The 23,647-nt window shown below is 40.7% G+C and overlaps 2 protein-coding genes across 3 annotated transcripts in view; both read left to right on the top strand.

Moving 5' to 3' along the window:
• Positions 1–392: 392 nt before the first annotated feature.
• plekhm2 (pleckstrin homology domain containing, family M (with RUN domain) member 2) lies at positions 393–20,064 on the top strand. Of its 2 annotated transcripts, XM_068733863.1 has the most exons (20): positions 393–994; positions 3,015–3,121; positions 3,393–3,502; positions 3,626–3,725; positions 3,932–4,019; positions 10,036–10,210; positions 11,159–11,218; positions 12,991–13,279; positions 13,391–14,143; positions 14,235–14,304; positions 14,869–14,959; positions 15,234–15,298; positions 15,737–15,825; positions 16,046–16,178; positions 16,804–16,994; positions 17,449–17,514; positions 17,821–17,980; positions 18,285–18,464; positions 19,318–19,434; positions 19,601–20,064. In XM_068733863.1, exons 1-20 carry the CDS (start codon positions 935–937, stop codon positions 19,736–19,738), a joined length of 3,042 nt encoding a protein of 1,013 aa, XP_068589964.1. In that variant the 5' UTR covers positions 393–934; the 3' UTR covers positions 19,739–20,064. The 2 variants fall into 2 exon arrangements, with proteins under 2 accessions (XP_068589964.1, XP_068589965.1); XM_068733864.1 differs by lacking the exon at positions 11,159–11,218.
• ano11 (anoctamin 11) overlaps positions 19,685–23,647 on the top strand; it is a 48,942-nt gene continuing 44,979 nt past the window's right edge. Inside the window, exon 1 of the mRNA XM_068733870.1 lies at positions 19,685–19,731. The gene's annotated coding sequence lies outside the window, so the exon portion shown is untranslated. The remainder of the gene's footprint in view (positions 19,732–23,647) is intronic.

Consider the following 23,647-nt stretch of genomic DNA (forward strand, 5'->3'; position numbering starts at 1 on the left):
AAACAAAACACGCATATCTACATACTTAACTGAACTGACTTGACATTCTAATCAACATTGCAGTGTCAATGAAAGGGACAACCGTGAACAGTGCTTTAACCTCTTCCACGTGGTTTGCTTTGCACGCAGTCAGTCTGAATAAGAACAGGATGAAGCGATTCAAAACGCACATTTATGAATAAGTTATAATATCGTGTTGCACGCACGCCGAATTGAGGAGTTAATTATATTTATCTGAAATCAAGTCATTTTATGATGTATTGTCTGCTTGCACAAAGCAGAGCAAATTCAACTTTAAATAGTTTTGATTTTGAACGCGATTCAGTCGGCATAGTCCTCCCATAATAAGCCGTGTTGGGGCTAGTGGTGACGTAACCCACCGACGGCCACTTCCCACTAACAGTTGGCATTCGGTCAGTAGTAGCACAAAAAGTAACCCTAGCCTCCGTAACTTTGGTGTATTTTGTAAACTTATATAGGCAAATATGCGACAAGGTAATGTAAAGTAGTTTAACAGCCAACCACATTGATGAAACTAAGAGAATGATAACCACAAATGCTACTAAAAGTTATCCTTGGTTGGATTCAGAACTTGCTAGCCAGCCCCACCTTGAGGTCTAGCGTTAAAAAAGTCAAGTGGCTAAAGCTAACGTGAAGCTAGGCAAATATTACTTGGCTAACTGGATCCGCTGACAGCGGTTGACTGATCTTGCCACTTGCTCGGCACTAACATGGTGCTTGTGGATTAGCGGTGCTGCCGAATTGAACGTGTACAACTGACAGCCACCGCTGTGTCGTTAGTTTGGCAGCCCACTGCATTGGAGGGCAAGATAATGTGCGCTAGCTAGCTTAGACGGGCGTTAGCTTTAGCAAAACAAGAGCTCTGTCTCAGGAGTCAGCTGACAGGCTGCTGTGAGCTGCCAGCAGATCAGTGATGGATCAACTGAAAGTAAAGGATCGCATATTGGAAAACATCTCCTTGTCTGTCAAGAAGGTAAGTGCCGTCCATTTGGTCAGCACACTTGAACGTTGTCACTAAATTGAAGTGTTTTCACGCGAATGACTGTAGCTAACGATAGATCATCTTTTGTCTGCCTGAGAGGGCAACTTTCAAGTCGGTGGGACATTACTAGCTGGCTGTTACGAGAGGGCCTTTCCCTTACTGACACGAATAACATGTAGACTTTTCTCTACCATTTATGAATTCACTTTTATGTTCTGTGGTGTTGTGGTTTTAGTTTCTCTTTTTGACCACGGTGTACCACAGTGACATCAAGCCCCAGTGTCTGCCCACTGCGGTACGTGTTGTAAACACACCTGCAACTACATCAGGACACGCATATTTGCAACACAGTAGATTTTTGCTCCTAATTTCCCTTTTGGAGTTATGGGATGTTTTAGATTTGTTTGTCCAATTGTGCCTGATGTGATTGTGAGACTACCTTTCTCATAACTTGACAGACAGCATTGCATCTTCTTCCTGAACCTTCTGCATGCTTCTACATTCACTTTCTAAAACGTGAGCAGTTGAGTTTTTTTAAATTGTGTATGGGCTTTCTTATCTGTTTCAGTAATTTCCCATTACTAGTCCACCAGTCTTTAATGCAATGAATCAAGCCCAGTACTGCGTCTTACTTCCTTAATCCACTTTTTTCTAACCACCCCGTTTATCTCTTCTATAGTAAAGACTGCATAAGGACCATAAAAGTGCTTATGAAATGGTGTGCCTCAAGTGTCCAAGAAAGAGTACAGTGTTTACCTCCATCAAACATTGCTTAGTCATGTCAAAGGATTCAAATTATTGTTCTTTGGGTCACAATCCTCAAAGCTACTCCGACCTACACTTTAGTTGGTTATGCTTCAAGGGTTTGTGGCACGCTGCAGGATGTTGGATGACAATGAAAAACTCATCAACTGCATGAACCACGTACCTCTCAGTAGAGCTGCCTACATCTAACATTGTGTCTTGTGGCTTTTTGTTCTGTACGCCAGCACATTGGATTTAACATGTAAACAATTATAAGGGTGAAAGTGACACCTTGATCATTAATTACATCCCCATCAGATAAACGATGTTGGTTGCATATCCTTTACAGCCGTGTCCCATGACTGGTTTAAGGCTCCAATTCACAGACATCAGCAGGCACTTGGTGTCTTCTCTGGTGATGCTCTGTCAGACCTGTGCTGCAGCCAGCTCACTCACTGCTTATTTCACAAGTTTTTTGCCTTCAGTGTGATCTACAGCAGTGAAATCATAGCAGTAAATCCCAACAGAAAAACACATACTTAGTTGGACTTAGGTCAGAAATATTCCACTGCTTGGCACTGAATTCTTTGATTGCTTTGACTGCATGTTTCATGATAGGATCATTGTCCTGCTGCTCCGTCCTAAACCTTGGATCGTCTACAATTCCTTCAGCGTTCACCCCATATTGATGTGAACACAATTTAGCACCCTTAAAGGCTAGGCTCTGCATATACTGTACTTACTGTTTAATTTCAAATCCAGTGTGCGGGAGCACAGAGCCAAAAATAATGAGATGACTTGATCATCAGGTTAGACATTCATTACAGCCAAAAATTACTGAACAGTTCGGCTTGTTTGCATGTTTTTGAAAGCTCTTTCACCAACTTCCTTTGAGAACGATTCAACATGCCAAATTTGCTGAACAGTCACTGATAAGAACCGAGTACAGGTAACGGTGTACACTGCGTGGTGAAACCTGGCACGCATAGTACATTGCAACAAAAGTTTTGAACCACAGCTGGTTTCAGGTATATGCGGCACACAAAATATAACATTCTTTTCCAGATCCATGCACCTAAGCCATACCGTCCTAATAAAGCCAACCTATCTGTCAAAAAATGACATAGCTTAATAGGTATAACTTTTGAAGGTCTGTCCTTCATAATAACTTTTTCAAATACAATCAGTATTTGAGAAATAATTGCAATTTCTGTCACTGGAATGTGAGTTTTAGAAATGACCCTCTCTAAACCATGTCTCTCTGTAGTTGCAGAGTTACTTTGCGGCCTGCGAAGATGAGACTCCAGCTATCCGAAATCACGACCGGGTCCTTCAGCGTCTCTGTGAGCACCTTGACCATGCTCTGCTGTATGGGTAAGAGACTGACTGCCAGTAATCTGCACACTGGAAAGAGGAAAGTTGCATAGACCAAATAGTAATCTGACTTGTTTTTATGTCATGAAATGTTATGTCTCAATTATGACATGTTTTGGACGCATGCTACAAGTAATTGATCTAAGTGTGGATATACAGTATATTACTGTTCCATTGCTGTGAAAATGTAGCTCTTGTGTCATCACTCTACTCCTGTTGCCCCTTTTTTGCCTCACGCATGTGATGCTATTTACTATGTTCTGCTTTATAGCCTGCAGGACATCTCCTCGGGCTACTGGGTCCTGGTCCTTCACTTCACCAGGAAAGAGGCTGTCCGTCAGATAGATGAGCTTCAGCACATAGCAACCAACCTCGGTCGAAGTGAGACATCCCTCTCACACTGTCAAACACACTCGCACGCACAGGATTTAGTTTGCGGGGAAGCATCAATCATGATTCAATGAGTTACATTCATAGAAAATAACTCTTCTCTTTTCTGCGTAGGCCGAGCATGGTTATACCTGGCATTGAGTGAGAGCTCTTTAGAGAGCTATCTACGCCTCTTCCAGGAGAACCAAGGATTACTGCAGAAGTATTATTTCAAGTAAGTGATCCAGTTACCCTGATCTTGAGTACCTGAAGAAAAGTAATTCTGAATTTACAAACTGATGGTCTGTAACAAGTGGAAGTTGCATTTCAGGAATTACTTGTTGTGGTTGTTAGAGAACAAGTGGATGCACTTAAGTATTTTTGTGGTTAAAGTAAATGTCTGTCACTCACATGAAGCTAACTGATTTTCGTCTCTGCTAGGAACGCACTGGTCTGCAGTCATGACCACCTCACGCTCTTCCTCACGCTGGTGTCCGGCCTGGAGTTCATTCGCTTTGATCTGGAGCTGGTTAGCATGTGTTTCACGACAATATCAATAGAAATTATTAATTAAACTAGAAAATCCATTTCCTGCTGAAAATGCGTTGGAATGCTGAAAGCTGAAATGAATTGCAAAAACATTGCTGACAGAAATTACAGACTACCTGTCTGAAAAATGTTGAAGCCCGAAAGCATTTAAACTACACTGCTGAAAACCCTTCTAGTTGAAACCTCTAACTATGGTGTCTGTAGCTGAAAGTATGAGAAAGAAGAAGGCTTTGAAAGTTGAAGAAGTTTAACAGGATTTGAAGATTTTCTCCATAGATATCTTATTCCAAAAAAATTGCAAAAAGCTTAAAGATTACAAACATGAAAAATCATATCACCCTCTCCTGAAAGAGCTGAACATTTTGATATTGGAACGGTTTCTATGGCTTAAAAATGTCAGCAGTAGTGATATTTGTAGTAGTAGTAGTAGTAGAAGTTGTAGTTGTAGTAGAAGTATTGTTTGAAGTAGAAGTATTAGTAGCATTAGAGATATTTATAGTAGTAGTAGAAGTTGTAGTTGTAGTAGAAGTATTATTAGTAGTAGAAGTATTAGTAATTAGAAGAAGTAGTAGAAGTAGTCGTAGTAATAGTTGTAGCAGTGGTTGTTGTATTTAATATAACAGTAGTAGTAGTAGAAGAAGTAGCAGTATTAGTAATAGTAATGGCAGTATTTGAAGTAGCAGTAATAGCAGAAGTAGAAATACTAGTAGCATTCATACTAATAGCTGTAGTAGTATTAGTACTGGTAGTAGCATGAATAGCAGCAGTAGTAGTAGTTGTAGTAGCAGTTGTAGTATAAGTAATAGTAGTACTGGTTGTATTAGCAGTAGTGGTAGTAATAATAGCAGCAGTAGTAGTAGTGGTAATAGTCGCAACAGCAAAAGTTGTAGTAGAAGTAGTAGTAGTATTAGTAGCAGTAGTAGTAATACTAGAAATATTAGCAGCAGTAGTAGTAGTTGTTGTAGTATTAGTAAGAGCATTCATTATTTCAACAAAAAAGCCTCATTTTGAGCTTAATGTTTAAATACAGTTAATCCATGGGGCTTTTATTTTGAAAGGGTGGGGCTGGGTGGGTTAGACAGGAGGAGAGGAGACTGAATCATAATGTTAGACTAGAAAATTTCGCAAGAAATTTTGACAGTGTGGCTTCTACTGCCCGAAGACGTCGCAATATATATATATATATATACACGCTGATGTTACCGGTAGTATCGTTGAGGTTCGATTGAGATAATGCTTCTCTCTTTTCTGCATTTTAGATTCATACTCTTGAAAAAGTTAAACCAAGTTAAAGCTGACGCTTTTATTTTGAAAACTTACCAGATGCTCTGTCCCTTATTGGTGTCTGACTTCCTGCCTGGGTCGATCTGCTCTGTGTTAATTGACGCGATAAACCCGAGCCTTGGGCTCTCGCACGCCCCCTTCATTGAGGCAGAGTAGTGTTTGCCTCCCCTTAATGTGAGATCAGCAACACTAAATATGTTCTACACAGACGTGAAATACAGTACCTATTATTTGGAAAGAAAGGACATATAATGAAAGTGTCTACAAATATTACAGTGTGTGCAGGAATGAGACAGCAAAAGGCTCAACCCAGTTTGTGAGGGATTCACAGTCTGAGGTGAGGAACAGCTGGTCACTGCCTCACCTCACTGTCTCCTCTCTGTTTGAACAGGACATGCGCTAATTCAGAGATTTTGATTATAAAAATGTTTGGAATAATACAGAAATTACATTTATAGCGCAGATCAGTAGAGAAATATTAATATTTATTTTATTTTAGCATTATTTGTTTTTTACATTTCATCATCACACCCTGACCGCACGTCCCTGCGTAGAGCTCTGGGTGAACACAGACGGCTACAGTTTGTACTTCCTGATTCAACAACAACAGGACGTCAGTGATGACAGGAGGAACATCGCGCCAAACGCGCCGCCTGAAACGCGTCGCCTCAAACGCGTCGCTCCAAACGCCTGAAACGCGTCGCCCCAAACGCGGCGCTCCAAACGCCTCAAACGCGACTCCCCAAACGCGTCGCTCCAAACGCGTCGCCTCAAACGCGCCGCCTCAAACGCATCGCCCCAAACGCGCCGCGCAAAATTTGCGTCACTGCAGTCTCATCGCGTCTGTGCAAAGACTTTGTATGTAATCTCATCGCACGAATAATTCGCCCTGCGTTCGGTGTGAACACAGCTGGCAGCCTCGTGGGGAGGGGAGGGGGGAGCTGCGCTCATGTGATTGCTTGAAAATGAGGCTGACATCTGATTGGCTACAGATAGGTCCATGTTAAAAAAAAAACGTATTTGTGAATCCGGCCAGGCAGGGGAGTCTCAAAAAACCCACCAACAAATGTGAAGAGATCCACAAACAAATCCACACAAATCCACAAACAAATAGAAAACATCCACACACAAATACATACAAATGCAGAAATATATTTGTTCTGCGTGCATTTGTGAGTCACATTTATTTGTAAATCCTTCTGTGTAGAGACAGACAGACAGAGAGAGAGAGAGAGAGAGAGAGAGAGAGAGAGAGAGAGAGAGAGAGAGAGCGCGCGTGCGTGCGTGTCACTGTTTGCCATGGTGACGACGCAGGGCCTGGAGAGTCTGTGAGTCTTTGTTTATAAACATCAGTAATTAGCTGAATTAAGAACACCTGTGAGCTTGGCAGACTTTTCATGAGAAAACACTGGAAAACACCTGTCAAACAAATGCACTTTATACCAAAACCATGAGTCCAATCAATAAAATAAGTGCACCGTGAGAGAGATAAGACTCTGCCGAACGCCCTGGTATGTTTTTTTATGTTCATAGTGTTATAAATGTGAGCGCCAGCGCAAGTTACAAAACTGGTACCGTCTGCTTTCTTTGACAAATTTCTTTTCTGATTTAACATGGGGTCTAATGGAGCAGTCGGTTGGAATTCATGTCGCTCCACGGCTGTTTGAGCCAAATGTGTAAGTCCGTTGGATTCCATAGACACTTTGTTGCGACCAGCACAACATTTCCAAGCTTTTTGGCCAAAAATGGTGTATAAAGAGTAAAAATTGTGGGAATGGGAGCAATTTGTTTGGAAAAATCACAGAACATTTTCCTGCTCTGCTTCACTCTGACCGTGATGTCATCACTCTAGCACTTAACGAGCTGCGCAATACACACCCATTATAAAATCTCAAACAGACCCAAAGTTTTGCTGAAACTAAATCGGTGACTTCATGAAAACTATGCTAGCTAGCAAAATGTCCATTTGGCTCAATAACGTCCATCAATTTGTCTACGTTTTAAACTTTGAATCATGTTTCTACGTTAAAGTATGGCTGGTCAATATGGGTCCAAAGTTAAGTGTTTTTTTTGCTTTCTTCACGCCGAAATCCCATTCAAGTCAATGGGCCGATTTTTCATTGTAGATCGCGATTTTCGGGGAAACCGCTGGACGAATTTCTTATAAAAGTCATAGCTCACGATTCCCGATCAAGCCGCACGTGTTGAATTACTTTTTGAGCAGGTGTTGGCAACGCTGTGGGGCAAGTTTCGCGGCAAACTCTGATGTGGAAGATGGAGAATAAGAACTAGAAAATGCATTTCCTGCTGAAAATGCGTTGGAATGCTGAAAGCTGAAATGAATTGCAAAAACATTGCTGAAAATACAGAAATGAGAGACTACCTGTCTGAAAAATGTTGAAGCCCGAAAGCATTTAAACTGCACTGCTGAAAACCCTTCTAGTTGAAACGTCTAACTATGGTGTCTGTAGCTGAAAGTATGAGAAAGAAGAAGGCTTTGAAAATTGAAGAAGTTTAACAGGATTTGAAGATTTTCTCCATAGATATCTTATTCAAAACAAATTGCAAAAAGCTTAATAATTCAAAAATGTAAAGATTATAAATATGAAAAGTCATATCACTCTCTCCTGAAAGAGCTGAACATTTTGATATTCGAATGGTTTCTGTGGCTTAAAAAATGTCAGCAGTAGTGATATTTGTAGAAGTTGTAGTAGAAGTATTGTTTGAAGTAGAAGTATTAGTAGCATTAGAGATATTTATAGTAATAGTAGAAGTTGTAGTTGTAATAGAAGTATTATTAGTCGTAGAAGTATTAGTAATTCAAAGAAGTAGTAGAAGTAGTCGTAGTAATAGCTGTAGCAGTGGTTGTTGTATTTAATATAACAGTAGTAGTAGTAGTAGTAGAAGAAGTAGTAGTATTAGTAATAGTAATGGCAGTATTTGAAGTAGCAGTAATAGCAGTAGTATAAATACTAGTAGCATTCATACTAATAGCTGTAGTAGTATTAGTACTGGTAGTAGTATGAATAGCAGCAGTAGTAGTAGTAGTAGTAGCAGTTGTAGTATAAGTAATAGTAGTACTGGTCGTATTAGCAGTAGTGGTAGTAATAATAGCAGTAGTAGTAATGGTAATAGTTGCAACAGCAAAAGTTGTAAAAAGTTGTAGTAGAAGTAGTATTAGTAGCAGTAGTAGTAATACTAGAAATATTTGCAGCAGTAGTAGTAGTTGTCGTAGTATTAGTAAGAACATTAATTATTTCAACAAAAAAGCCTCATTTTGAGCTTAATGTTTAAATACAGTTAATCCATGGGGCTTTTATTTTGAAAGGGTGGGGCTGGGTGGGTTAGACAGGAGGAGAGGAGACTGAATCATAATGTTAGATAAACACAAACAGGTTATTAAATGACAGGCTTCATCAAAAGCATTTCAGTTGGAATTCATTCGGTGGGGCTTGTACTTTAAAATGGTGTGTGTGTGTGTGAGTGTGTGTGGGGGGTCCTCTAAAAGTCTTTAATACCTGAATGACTGTATAAGAGATGCACACGCAGAGAGAGAGAGACACACAGAGAGATAGAGAGACACACAGAGAGAGAGATACACACGCAGAGAGAGAGAGACACACAGAGAGATAGAGTGAGGCTTGTGTCTGTGAGTCTGTGTGTTTATAAACATTAGTAATTAGCTCAAGCACGAACACCTGTGAGCCTGCCGCCTTTTCATGAGAAAAAAACTGGAAAACACCTGTCAAACAAAACCTCAAAAACACCATAACCATAGCCCCTATTGCTCCAATATTAATACTCGAGAGGGAGGATGACTTGAAGAACAGATCATGCGAAAATTGTGTCTGTAGTGTAAAAAAAAGTGGCTTCAATGGCGATTTAGAAATGGGGTACGGTTGTCTGTGCAAGACTTTTTTGAAGTACGTTTTAACATTGGGGTCTATGGAGGAGAAAGTTGGTTTTCCTCTCAAGTAAAGGCTTTTGTGCCAAATGTGTAAATCTGTGAGATTCCATAGTCATATGTCTACGACAAGGACAAGATTAGCTACGTTTCCATCCAAAAAGTATGCATGTAGAGTGAAAATTGAGGAGTCAGTCGCAAAAGACAAATATATTTTTCACAGAAATCTCAGGCTTCTCTTCACTCTAGTGATGACATCACGCACTCTAAGCTGCGCAATACACACCCATTATAAAAGCAGAAAAGGACTGAAAAACACATAAAAGCAAAATTGCTACCGCTCAAAAAGTATAAAAGATATCAAAATGATTATAACATACAATCATTGATCAGGGTTTTCTCAACATTTGAAAGTTTAAATGGTGTCTGTAGCTGAAAGTATGAGGAAGTAGAATGATCTGAAAGTTGAACAAGTTTAAGAGGATTTGAAAAGTTTCTCCATAGACATCCCATTCAAAAAAAAATTGCAAAAAGCTTAATAATTAAAAAAGTTGAAAGATTAGAAACATAAAAAGACATAGCACCCCTCTCCTGAAAAAGCTGAACATGTACATAGTTGAACGGTTTCTGTAGCTTAAGAAATGTGGAAGTTATTAAGTGCCAAAATACGTACAGAAGAAATAGTTGAAGAATAAAGATTAGGATAACAGTACTTGTAATAATTATATAATTGTTGGAATGCTGAATCAGCATTCCAACAATTATAGCGGCATGCTTGTAACGGTTCTCTTGGGTCCTGCTGGTGCAGGATGTGCCCTATCTGGACGTAGCCCCATACATGCCAGAATACTACAAACCCCAGAACCTGCTGGACTTCGAGGAAAGGCTGCCCAGCTCAGACAGCTTGTCCCTACACTCCTTCACCTCCCTCACCTCCACCAACCTGGAGTGGGATGACAGCGCCATCGCCCCCTCCAGTGAAGGTAAACAGTGTGTAGTGTGTCCCGATTAGCTCTCGTTGGCTCCGATGCCAATCCCAGTCCTTCAGTGTTTAGAGTTTAGAGGCGGAAGCGTCGGCTAAAATGAGAAGCTGCTCGTCAAGGTTTTGTACACTGCTCTTTGCTAATAAGAGGGGAGAGATAACGGATTTGTTACAGTCAGAGATGAACAAATCTTAAATCCTTTTATTTTTGCTGATGGTGATCTAATAATATACGCCTTTATCCATACCGATCCATAGTATCAGCTCGGAACAGCTTCATTTGACCACTTAATCACCAGTGATTGTCTACTTTTAGAGGAGGGACACACAGTTAGATTAACTGGTTTAATAATCATTTGAACACATACTTGCTTTTCTGAATCACTAATGAACAGCCAGTACTGCTATCCTTTGAATTAGCCTCTTCATGAATCTAGTGTCAGTTCTATGTGCCACTGTGTCTCTGTGTGCCTCTAATCTGGACACTATAGGACTAATCATGATGTAACTGTAAGGCAGCATTTATTTCGGGTTCATGTTTGGATCAGGCCACAAGTACACACTCATATGCTGAGGCACAAATTCAGAGAGTGATGTCAAGCTGACGGCATGTTGAAACAGAAGTTAGATTGATACTTGGCCGACTCTTGTGACTCACGAATACCAAAGTGCATTTCATCAAATGGATCACTTGGCGTCCAGTCGTTCCAGAATGTTCTCATCAGGGTGATTGCAACGCTCATTAAATGCTTTCCACGTCACTCTGCACAAAGTACTGAGTCAGTTCCCCTCTTTTAGTTTTAGTTCCCACTTTGTCTATTCGTCCCCATCGATTCTGTTATTTCATACACCATATGTCATGTTATTTTTCTCTTCCATTGTAATCTCCTCTCTCCTGTCTCCACTCATCTCTCTCTAATATTGAATATCATCCTTCCTTTTTTTTTAGATTATGATTTCGGTGACATCTTCCCCGTGTTGCAGTCATTGCCAAGTGCAGACTGGGAAGGTGGGACATTGGTCAACCCATCCCCTTCCTGCTGTTTCATCCCTCCCTCCCTCCCTCCTATCTAGCATGGCCATCCCTCAGTTTGTGCATAATGCATGCAGTGTGCACTAGTCAGTAATGTTGAAATGTAAAGTACAACTAGCTGGTGCAAAAGACTGCTGATCTGAGGACATGGAAAGAAGCACAATCAAAGGGTCTGGTGTAAAAGTGATTCTAATTTTTGGGAATGGATTCAGTCGGAGGGGATGTAAAGTTGTGTGGCACATTTTCAGCTTATAATATAAATGAAGTGATGTGGCAGGCATATGACTTAAATCACTGTAATTCATATGCTCAAAGCTTTATGTTAACCTCCATGAAACATGAGGTATGAACTAATTGAAAGCCTTCTTTTGACAGTAGTATTTTAATGTCTAGTAAAATGTGACAGCCTATATTCATTTTTAGTAAAGCTTCTCTTATTGATGATTGTATGACTTTAATTATCAAACAAAAACACAAGGTGTCGTCATAATGAATAAGTTGACAGGTAAGTTTGGGAGAAAGCGCAGTTCTTTTTGGTTCACTGGGAATTCAGTGTTGGGCAGGTACGTGGAGCTGCTATCTGTCATGTTTTGCATGTTGTGTTACTCATCTTGGGAATGATCCGAATGCTCACTCTGGCTTTTTGTTTACAAGAAGCCAGAGATAAAACAAGATAACCGCCTGGTGTACTGCCTGGTACTCACCTCGTACAGTCTGTCTCCATTACACTGTGTTATCTGTTTGTCTGGCGCATTGTTGTCTTCCTGTGTGATATGTGGCACTGGTCTCGGTTCAGCTCAACTGTAGTGTGAGGTAACAATCAAGATCAGTTGCTTAAGTACATAGAATGCGAATTCCTTGAAATTATTACACCATCGGCTTGCAGTAAGCTTGTCAGTGGTTTGTAGTTTTGACGGCCTAAGTGGTTTAAAAAAAGTAGTTAGTGGGAGCAGCATTAGTGAAATTGGGGGATGTTTTTTTAATTGGTTCAAAGGGCCTCTGCCACAGCTTGGTCAGTCCGCTCACGATGAATCAAAAATGTTTCCTCCAAATTGTATTATTTAAATATTTGTTTTGTATGACCCATCTCTAACTGCAGAGGTAATGCTTGACCTAGTCCAGTGCCATGAAGTAAGCTGCTGTCCGTGCACCTACTTGATGTCTTGCACATTGCGTTTTGTGCCTCTCTCTGACCCTGCCAAAGAACTACAAAGGACACTGCGGCCCTTAACATTTGTTTGTGTGCGATGCTGATGAAGAAACGCGCATTGTTTTTGTGAAAATGTGTTGTTAGTCAACTTTATTTATATATATATATATATATATATATATATATATATATATGTGTATATGTATATATATATGTATATGTATATATATATGTATGTGTATATGTATATATATATGTATGTGTATATGTATATATATATGTATGTGTATATGTATATATATATGTATATGTATATGTATATATATATGTATATGTATATGTATATATATATGTGTATATATATATATACACATACATATATATGTGTGTGTGTGTGTGTATATGAACAACAAAAAAAACATTCTCAATGTGTATGGATAGAAACAACTCAAAATTACTTTCTATAGTCAAACTTTTTGATTTCTAACTCAACTTACCGACGAGACAGTGGCAGCAAAAATTCAGTGTAATTCTTATGTATATTCATAACTACTGGGTGGCTGTTACTTTTAACTCTCGGTTTATCTTTTCATGTCAGAGGGTGACCTGACTGACCAGGCCAGCTGCCCACGATCTAGTGGCTCTGATCCCCAGACAGTCATCAGCGACACAGTGGTCCTTTCTGCTGGCACTGTGAAGGTGAAGGTAGCAGCTCATCTTGCTGCGCACAGCCCAACGTACAGACACAATCCCTTCAACGAGGACTCGGACACCAACACCACCAACACCTCAGCTGACGTTACGCCGGTTCATTTGGCCAGCTGCTACTATGCCGTCACCGCTGGAGATGACACGGAGAGCACCGGCGGTGAGCTGGAAGTCATCAGGTACAGTAGCAACAGGTTCAGTTTCAGTCTTGTCTGCTCACGTTCTTTCTGCACAGTTGTTGTAATTGTATTAGAACGGAGGAGCCACAGCTAACTACTCTGGTCTTCCAGGATGGCCAGACGAAGGAAAACAGCCAAGAAGCGACGAGGGAGGGGCTCCACAGATTCCATCAGCAGCCTCCATAACTCTGTCTCCTCTGAGCACGTGGAAATGGGCAACAGCCTTCGGTCTTTGGGGGATGTGGATTCATTGAACGGCGCTGTAACTCAGCCGGATGCAGAGGCCGAGCTGAGGAGAAGCCGGGTGGGATCAGAGGTTGTGGAGGAAGGAGACGAGGACGGAGTAGAAGGCCTCCTACGGCTCCCAGAGATGACGGACACCTCCATGGACACCGTAGGCCAACCACTCCGTGACGTCATGGACCGGCTCAACGGGGCTCTGGATAGGGAGGAGGCCTGGGAGCAACGAGAGGAGGGGGAGGAGAAAAGCGGCGCCGACTGTGACCGGGTTCCCGAGCCCCCTATGCAGCAGCCCTTTCGGGAGGATTCAGAGGGTGAGCCACCTGACCCAGCCCCAGGAGAGACGTCTCTCTTCCTGCAGGCCCCTGCTGAGCCTACAGACTTATGCTGCTTTACCCCCAACAGTTCAGACTCTACTCCCTCGGGTGGTGGCCACTATGACTCTGCAGAGCATAGCCAGTCGCAAACTCTTTCAGGTGGCCTTGAAGATGAAGGAGATGCAAAAGCGTCAGCAGGTCAGGAGCCCGAGATGAAGACCGGGGAGGAAGACACAGAGGAAGGAGAGGAAACCGGCAATAATGCGTTTACTGAGGAAGCAGAGAATTCTCATCCTGCAGAGTTTAAGTAAGGAGTTTTTAAAAGAACACATTTTTTGTTGTTATGTATGTAATGTTGTTTAAAGTATGTTTAATGTTCTTCATTATTTATATTTCAGGGTGGACAACAATCACTTGCTTCTTCTCATGATTCATGTATTCAGAGAGAACGAGGAGCAGCTCTTCAAGGTGAAGACAGGATTGTTGTTATATTTTATTTATATTGAAGGAAGTTACATCTTTGGATAAAATGTGAATCTATCAATCAAATAGTAACATTTAAAAAAAAACAAAGCAGTACAGTGATGTCATGGTCTGTTACCAGGCCTGTTTTCAATTGTCTTTAAGTCAGTTTTGGTGTTTAACTCTGACAGGGAAGAAGTGGTTTGGAGACTGTTGCTCAGTGGAAGTGTTGCAAGGCTCAGTTTGCAAATTGCATTTGAACTGCTTTTACTCAGGCTGTAGCAATGTACCTGTCTGGTATAAGCTTGTTAAAAATCCACACTTTTTTCCGCACACTCAAACAAACAAACAAACGAAAAAGCTGTTTTCTGCACTGGTTTGTGATAAATGATGAGAACTTACAGCTGATGATGGACAGTCAGTCTACAAAATAACAACTATAAAGTTTGTTATCTGCTGTACTACTGTGCTATCCAGTTGCCAGAAGCCATCACTCGTGAACACAACAGTTTGACTCAGATGAATGTGGAGGTTGCAGACATTTGACAGAATTTATGTTTGTGTTTTCAGATGGCGAGAATGAGCACAGGCCATATGGAGGGGGACCTGCAGCCCCTTTACCTGCTGCTGACTGACTGTTACATCTATCTGCTTAGGAAGGGTAAGTGCTTAAATACTGATATTGGTATTGAGAAAACACAATACATTTTTTTACACATGGGAAACTCAATTGCAATTGCATTGCAATTTCCTTACGTTTGGGAAGTACAATTTTGACCATGACTTCGCAAAGCGATGGTGTCCATCTGTACTAGCAATGCTATGAGAGTTTCTTTGACATTACATTTGAATTAGGTTATTCTTTAGACAGAAAATACTTTACATTAACATGTGCTCACTGCATGTCTTGGTTGTACTTTTGTTTTCCTCCACAGGTGCAGCAGAGAAGCCCTACACAGTGGAAGATGCTGTTTCCTATAATGAGCTGGACTATCTTTCAGTAAGTGTCCTCCACAACAGAATTTACAATTTTTTTGTTCACATGGCCTGGGCCGCTGTTATTTTACACACACATGTTTCCACAAACCCTTTCATGTTGTCTTCTGAGACCAAACACATTCATATAGGGCATGTGGGGGCGGAGTGATACAGACAGATTGGCACGTTTTCTTTATCATCATTCATATTTTTGAAGCGGAGGCTTGTAGTTGCCAAAGTTACACTCATACCATATTGCTACTTGTTAATTAAAACTATTATATTAGAATAAAAGATATAATAAAGCCAGCCAGTGCTTGTGATCAATGTGATCCATGTAGAGTTAATTACAAGATATTTATGAACTACGTAGACTCCAGCATGATGTGACAGCTGGGGTAGTGGAGCACAAGGTTGGTTTAGCGTCTGATATATCAGTTGCAATGCTGTTTTCCTTTAGGTGGGCCTTGACCAACAGACGGTAGCGGTGGTTTGCACCAACAGACGAAGAAAATTCCTGTTGGACACAGCTGATGCCTCCCTGACTCTGTGAGTGTACCTGTATATCTCTGCCTTGTGTTTCTTGGTTCTCTGACTCCTTAAACTGTTTTTGCAAGCAATGTGCAACTCTTTGCAATGAGCCAGCATGCACAAAATCACAACTACTCATGTGTTTATATGTGATGTATTGTGAACCACACAGGACACATCACAAAATGGATGATTGATGCTTGTTGAACTTATCCAATCCATCCTTCTTCACATACAGGTGGTTCTTGTCTGTTCTCCAGTCAGCCATGGTGAAGGGCTGTCGTGAGCCTCCTTACCCCTCTGTGCTGACTGATGCTACCATGGAAAAACTGTCTCTCACGAAGTTTGTATCCCAGGAGTCTCACTGTGAGGTACAGACGTGTTAAACTTCTCATATACTGTATCAACTCTTCCTTACAGGTCTGGTCTTTACAGAGAGAATGATACTAACATGTTACTAATCAACCATTAATCATAAGACAAAATTACAAAATCTCAAAGTTGTCAAGCCTTTGACTCTACTAGAAACTCAAATGAAAGAACAGAAACTTTTTTGGAATCTGTGACACAAGTAATCACAAATTATAGCTAGTGTGTCAAATTGTAACACTCACAAATGCACAGCTTTTTCATTTCTCTGTGCAGTAGGCGGGTAAAAATGCATTTTATCATGTTTGTATACATATAACTTATTTTGGACTGCATCACCATGTAATAATGACATGATATTGACAACAAAATATCAAACACAATGCTCACTGTGATAAATACTTCACCTAAGTCTCTTTAAGTCAATTTTCACATTATATATGAATTGGGAAAAAATGGCTGCCTGGAAGATTGAAAAATAGCATTTACACTACTGACAAATTTACTTAGAAAAAGCAGCAGTCAGATCTTAGTATTTCTGTAATTCTATAAAGTTGGGGAGTCCCCTATGATAAGATTATTTTTTACCACTTTCCCTTTCTTTGGCTGACTTTCCTGTTTCTCCAGGTATGTGACGTGTCTATCCAACTGTATTCACTGGTCCACTGGGAGGATCCTATGGACATGACTTTGTCACCCCAGGGTGGCCCACCAATCTCTGGACTACCTTCCAGCACCAAAGAGGGGGCTCTGCAGTACCGGGCTGGAAACACCTACCTGGGCAAAGAGCTTTGGAAAAGCTGCTACCTCGTTCTCAGGTATGGGCAGGTCGCACATGCCAGTACCTCGTTCAGCTGGTATCAATACGTTCCTTGAGATTGGCTGGGTTCCATACTCATGTCACTTCCCATTGTAATAATTATTGCATTTAAGAAGATGCTTAAATCGTTTACCAGAGCACAAGGTTCTTCATAGAATTATCCTCTTAATTTTGCTATTAAAGTGCACCAGGTTGAGGCATTTAACTATAAAATGTACAACATTTTTGTTTCAAACTTGCCCCCGAATCTCCCTAGAGGGTGAACATTCCTGTATTTTTTTTATTGCAATATACTGTATATCTGAAAATAAACCAAATGTGAAAACCCAATAATGTGTTCCAATATTCTGCAGCTCGACACTGAATATTATATGAAAACAAATTATATTTTTGCAATGTAACATCAAGCTTTATTAGGTGAATATATGAACAGCTGTCCTCTTTTCTTGCAGCAAGGGGATTCTGTACCTCTATGCAGAAAGAACTGATGTGACACCTCTGCTGTCAGTCACTATGGGGTAAGCTTCAACTACAGTGTCACTAATAGCATTACGACGTCTCTCCGCTTCTCAAGCGTCCCAGTAAGTCATGACAGTGAGCCAGCGCGCACAATACCAGCACATGAAACTAAAGCAGCAAAATGGAATTCAACCATCGTTCATTTGATTGTTTACTCCTGTGCTTTTTCCTACGAGGACAAATCAAAAGGCCCATTAGACTAGAGCTGATTGAAATGTGGAGGCCTTTATTGTTCGAAAGCGGTAAACAACACGCTGAGAAAATGGTAATCGCTGATGTATTTTCATGCCTCTTGTGCCCAACAGAGGAGAGCACTGTGGAGGTTGCCGTCGCTCAAACAGCACAGAGCGTCCGCACACCTTCCATGTCATCCTGACAGAGCGGCCAGCGCTGGAGCTCAGCGCCAACAATGAGCAGGACATGGCTGACTGGATGCTGCTGCTCTGCCAGTCCGTCTCCAAAGGGGTAACGAATTATTTAACACATACATCATGTGTTTTCATTTCTAATATTGCATGTATCTCAAGCTTTTAATAGACGCTAGATAGATAGACAATATTAGGTGTCACACAGTCTGTTCATTAGTACCACAGTATTATAAATAATGTAAATAATGAACATTTTTACACTCGCCCAACCCTACATGTGGGCACGTACAGGCTGTTTTCCTCCCTAAAACAAGTTCACTAGGACTTTGTTACTACAGTTGCTGATGTTCTTAATGGTTCATAATAAAGGTATAATTAAATTATAGCCACTATACCTGCAGGTCATCCCTCAAGGTGTGGTCCCCACTCCATGTATCCCATGTTGCCTGGTGATGACAGATAGGAAGCTGCTCACCTGCCATCAGGACTGTCAGACCAGCTTCTTCCGTTCGCTCGGCAGCGCCGATATCTGTGATGTCACTTCCGTCAGCCTGGAGGCCGATAAGGAGTACTGTGTCATTGTGAGTGGCCATTTCTTTAACTTCTCTTGGTGTTAGTCCAATGTATGGATTTATATGAGACTTAAACTAATTACTTATTATGTTTATTTCCTACTCTGAAATTAAGCTATTTCGTTTAGTTCTCCATAGCTTAGGCTATGCATGCATAACATAAAAAATATATATTATTTGTCACCGATGTTTGATGTTTTGCAGATTAAGATGCTGAATTCATGAAATAATGATTTTTAAAATGTAAGAAAGTACCAGCTTCTTCATGCTATCCTAATAGTAAATATGATATTTCCAGTCTAACAAGGGGTCCAGCCTTCATTAGCATACAAAACACACATCATACATCACGCTGCAGTTTGTGTGTATCAAACAAACTGCACTAACTTACTCTGGTACAAATAGCAGTCAGCTAACAGGGTCAGGCGTCTCCTCAAACTAAATCCAAGACCTAGTGGGTCTTGGATTTAGTTAAACTCACTTGTCATGAAGTACCTTCCACCGCAACATTTTTTGTTGAAACAAGTGAATCGTGAGGTATAATTTTTATTTATGAACAATCTTGATTGAGACCATGAGAACACTATGATATTACTGAATGGACTTCATCTATTAGTTACATCCTCAGGTAGCATCTTTAGTTTTACCTACAGTATATCCCACTTGCATGCACCAAGACGAAGCAAGAGGAAATTAGTTCTTTTAGCATTAGCTCAATTTTTGTATTACTCTATGTATCTAAAGGTGTAAACATTGAACAGACAGTACACTATATATACCAGTTTATCAGTATATAGTCCTAGTTTAATTCTCCTGTGTTTAGAAACTTTAATGTAAGCCGTCCAAATTTCCCCTTCTGTAGGAGTTTGCGTCAGATCGGACTCAGTTCCTTCCTCCGTGGGTGTTGTACTTCAGCGGCTGTGAAGAGAGAGATCGACTGCTGGAGGCGTTAGACCACACATGGAAGGCTGTTTTCCAGGTGGGAAGATAGATAGACTAGTTGTTATTGTGGTTCATGGAAGAAAAAAGTCAGTAATATTGCAATATTTACTGTCCTAAAAATATTACCATTTAAGTTATGCAACAACTACTGCCAATGGCTGTGCATCTCGTTAAACCCTCATTTATGTCCTCACTGTGCACAGGTTGATCTTCCCCACAGAGAAGTGTTGGATCTGTCTGTGCAGAAGCGTTGTGGGGAGGCCCTCGTCTTGATGAATAGCGCCTGGCAGAGGGCAGACAGTCTGGCCCGAGGCAGAGCCCAGCGTGAACCCTGGTGCTGACAGACACACACACATGCATGCATTCACTTACCTGTGGGTAGCCACTGAGACAGACTGATAGTTAAACAGTCTGATATAGTTCCGGGACAGATGGAGTTCACTCTGGCATTCAGTCTGTGTCACTGTGAAATCAGACGCGGTTATTGGTTGATGCACTACAGCGCAAGCACGTGATGCACCTCTGATTTACTGATGAAACGTTTCCATCAGAGAAACTGCAGAAGTAGCAATGCATATGGCACGTCACATCGCAGCAAGATATTCTCGCTTGAACTGAAATGAAATTAATCAATATTAACAAAACAATAAAACAGATTTTTATTTGATTCTAGTGACACATTGCCATTATTCCTTTGTTAGAGCTTCTTAAGAAATAGCAGCAATGCAGAACAAATATGCTGAATCAAGAAAAAGTTTGAGGTCAGATGATATGACTCTTTCTTGATTTGTACTAAAAAAGCCCTGTAGGAAATGCCGATGGATAATTGTAGAACGTACATAATGTACAGTCAATGTGTCGAGACTTTGAAACCAGTCATCATTATGTTGTGCGTTCAAATATATCCTGCTGAATTGAGTTTGAGAATTCTGTCTCACATTTAGTACAAGCTGAGAGAAAGACAAGGGCCCGTTACCGGCAGCTTCTCTGCACAGTGAAAACAGAAAATGATTAAAGTTTAATTCAAAACAAAATCAATCTGATGTATGTCAAGAAAGCCATACATGAAGGGGGGCGGTTGATACTCGTTTGCTACGTGGAAAAAGTTTACCTTCCTTGCCTTGCACACACAGAAGTAACGATCTCTGACCTGCACAAGTCACACAACTGTGTGAAGATAAGTCACTCCTTACTTAGTACCAGTTACAAGATGCTCTACTGAACCGGTACAGTTATAGAGCAAATGTACAGCGCTGTACAGTATCAACACATAATCACTGATGGTTATGTACAGTGCTGTGAAAAAGTATTTGCCCCCTTCCTGTTTTCTTATTTTTTTGCATATTTGTCACACTTAAATGTTTCAGATCATCAAACAAATTTTAATATTAGACAAAGATAACCCGAGTAAATACAAAATGCTGTTTTTAAATGATGATTTAATTTATTAGGAGAGAAAAGCTATCCAAACCGACTTGGGCGTATGTGAAAAAGTAATTGCCCCCTAAACCTGATAACTGGTTTTGTCACCCTTGGCGGCAACAATTGCAATCCAGCGTTTGCGATAACTGGCAATGAGTCTTTCACATCGCTGTGGAAGAATTTTGGCCCACTCTTCTTTGCAGAATTGTTTTAATTCAGCCACATTGGATGGTTTTTGATCAGAAACGGCTTGTTGAAGGTCATGCCACAGCCTCTCAATCAGATTTAAGTCCAGACTTTGACTAGGCCACTCCAAAACCTTCTTTTTGCTTTTTTTGAGCCATTCAGAGGTGGACTTGCTGGTGTGTTTCGGATCATTGTCCTGCTGCATAACCAAAGTGCGCTTGAGTTTGAGGTCACGAACTGATGGCTCGACATTCTCTTTCAGGATTTTCTGGTAGAGAGCAGAATTCATGGTTCCATAAATTATGGCAAGTCGTCCAGGTCCTGAAGCTGCAAAGCAGCCCCAGACCATCACACTACCACCACCATGTTTGACTGTTGGTATGATGTTGTTTTTATGAAATGCTGTGTCAGTTTTACACCAGATGTAACGGGACGCACACTTTCCAAAAAGTTCAACTTTTGTCTCGTCAGTCCAAAAGTCTCGGGGATCATCAAGATGTTTTTTTGCAAATGTGAGAAGAGCCTTTGTGTTCTTTTTGGTCAGCAGTGGCTTTCGCCTTGGAACTCTCCCATGGGTGCTATTTGTGCCCAGTCTCTTTCTTATTGTTGAATCATGAACACTGACCTTAACTGAGGCGAGTGAGGTCTGCAGTTCTTGAGATGTTGTTCTGGGGTCTTTCCAGACTGATTCATGTCAGTTACTTTGTTTCTCATCTGTTCTTGAATTTCTTTACATCGCGGCATGATGTGTTGCTTTTTGAGATCTTTTAGCCAACTTCACTTTGTCAGACAGGTTCTATTTAAGTGATTTCTTGATTCAACAGGTCTGGCAGTAATCAGGCCTGGGTGTGAATAGTGAAATTGAACTCAGCTTTCCAAAAAATCACAGTTCATTCATGATTTATCAAGGGGGGGCAATTAGTTTTTCACATAGGGCCAAGTAGGTTTGGATAGATTTTCTCCCTTAATAAAAGAAATCATCACTTGAAAACTGCATTTTGTATTTACTCGGGTTATCTTTGTCTAATATTAAAATTTGTTTGATGATCTGAAACATTTAAGTGTGACAAATATGCAAAAAAATAAGAAACCAGGAAGGGGGCAAATACTTTTTCACAGCACTGTATGTGTCTGATATTCAGTTTTCAGGTTCTCTAAGGGCACATACCTCTACACTGAATTCAAGTCACATAGGACATTTGTTTGGGAGAATGACGATCTCGATACGAAGAATATCTGGATGTTTATCAGTTGCACTGTACATGACATGCTCAAACTCTGTCTGAGAACTTTTTTTACCAATTTAAACTTTGTCACACGTTCAAACAAAAGAAGAAGAAAAAACTATCAGGAAATGCAACAGATTTGCCTTTTATCTCCACTCTGTAGAGACGGGTGGAGGCTTCCATGCACATTTCACATTTTTAATTTTTTTTTAATGGTACCAGTTATGGTTTTGTTTTAATATCGTAATGAGCTTTTGTATGACCTTTGCAGATAAAGTGGGAACAATTGTTGCTAAATGATTTAATATAGTGGGGACAATTTGCGGGGGTCTGACATATATACTTCCCCCTTTAGTGTGGGCAAGTATCGAGGAAGAATTACAGTCTGTGTGAAGAATCTGTTACTGACTGAGAGCTACAACTTGTCTTGGCTTACAATTTTTACTTTGCACCAGTGGCACATTACTGTGCTGCACTCTACTGTACAGTGTGATCTGACCAATCTGACAAACCTCTTTCTACACAAGTCATTTAGTGGTGCAAGACAATGTTTGATGTTTAAAGTTACAATCTCAACATCAGACCTCCGTTTCATTCTCTTTGGCGGCACTGTATGGCTAAAAGCAGTAATTGCAGGTGTGTCTTTTCGGATCCCACTTCCCAAACAGTGTTGCCTGTGTGACATCACTTGATTCTGAAGTTTCACCGTCTGTAGTCATCGATCTTTTCTGTGTTTGTTTGGCCATAGTAAACGTCTCAACAGCAGCAGAGACCAGAAAAAACCCAGTACACCGCTTCACTCGCAAGTGAGCCAGTCTGTTGCGTTACCCTCTCTGGCGAGCCAGCCACTGCTGGGTGATGGTGAACACTAACTGTGCAGCCTCTTGTGATTTTTCCCGGGAATGTCGCTACAAACACCCAGTTCATGATACTGCAAATGCCAGGGCTGTCATCAGCGGGCTTTCGGCTCAAACACCATTGTGTTACCTCATAGTAGGTAATTACTCCCCATAGAAAGTGACTTAGCAGGCATTTATTTAAATTAAAATCTTTAAGATTATTACTTTAAATAGCCATGTGTTGCATCTGTTCTTTGCCTATTCATGTTTTTAAATAGTCTGTAATGTCATACAATATCAAAACTTTACTTGGAAACTGAATAAGATTTAGAAGACCCGAAACCAAACCCTTAATAGTTTCCCTACAAATTATAGTCAGTAGATGGTTGTGCATGTGTTTCAATCTGCCCTTGACATTAACACTGATGAGAGTACTGCTGCTCTGCTAATGACGATGTCTAGCCGCTCTCATTACAAGGCTGAGATCAGCCTGAGATTTCTTTTGCAATGACAATGTTGCCTTTTTGTCAACCTTGACTGAACTGGACAAAAACCTTGACACTAAATGATGCACTAT

The sequence above is a fragment of the Cebidichthys violaceus genome, unplaced genomic scaffold, assembly GCF_023349555.1.
Source record: "Cebidichthys violaceus isolate CVI_PGR_0920_01 unplaced genomic scaffold, fCebVio1.0.p SCAF_6, whole genome shotgun sequence".
Classification (NCBI taxonomy): Eukaryota; Metazoa; Chordata; class Actinopteri; order Perciformes; family Stichaeidae; genus Cebidichthys; species Cebidichthys violaceus.

Excerpts from the sequence above, each read along its gene's own strand:
- plekhm2 (XM_068733863.1), top strand. The coding sequence starts at position 935 with ATGGATCAACTGAAAGTAAAGGATCGCATATTGGAAAACATCTCCTTG. Across the intron at positions 3,726-3,931 it reads CTGCAGAAGTATTATTTCAA|GAACGCACTGGTCTGCAGTC; the intron begins GTAAGTGATCCA and ends CGTCTCTGCTAG. Across the intron at positions 16,179-16,803 it reads CCCAGGAGTCTCACTGTGAG|GTATGTGACGTGTCTATCCA; the intron begins GTACAGACGTGT and ends CTGTTTCTCCAG.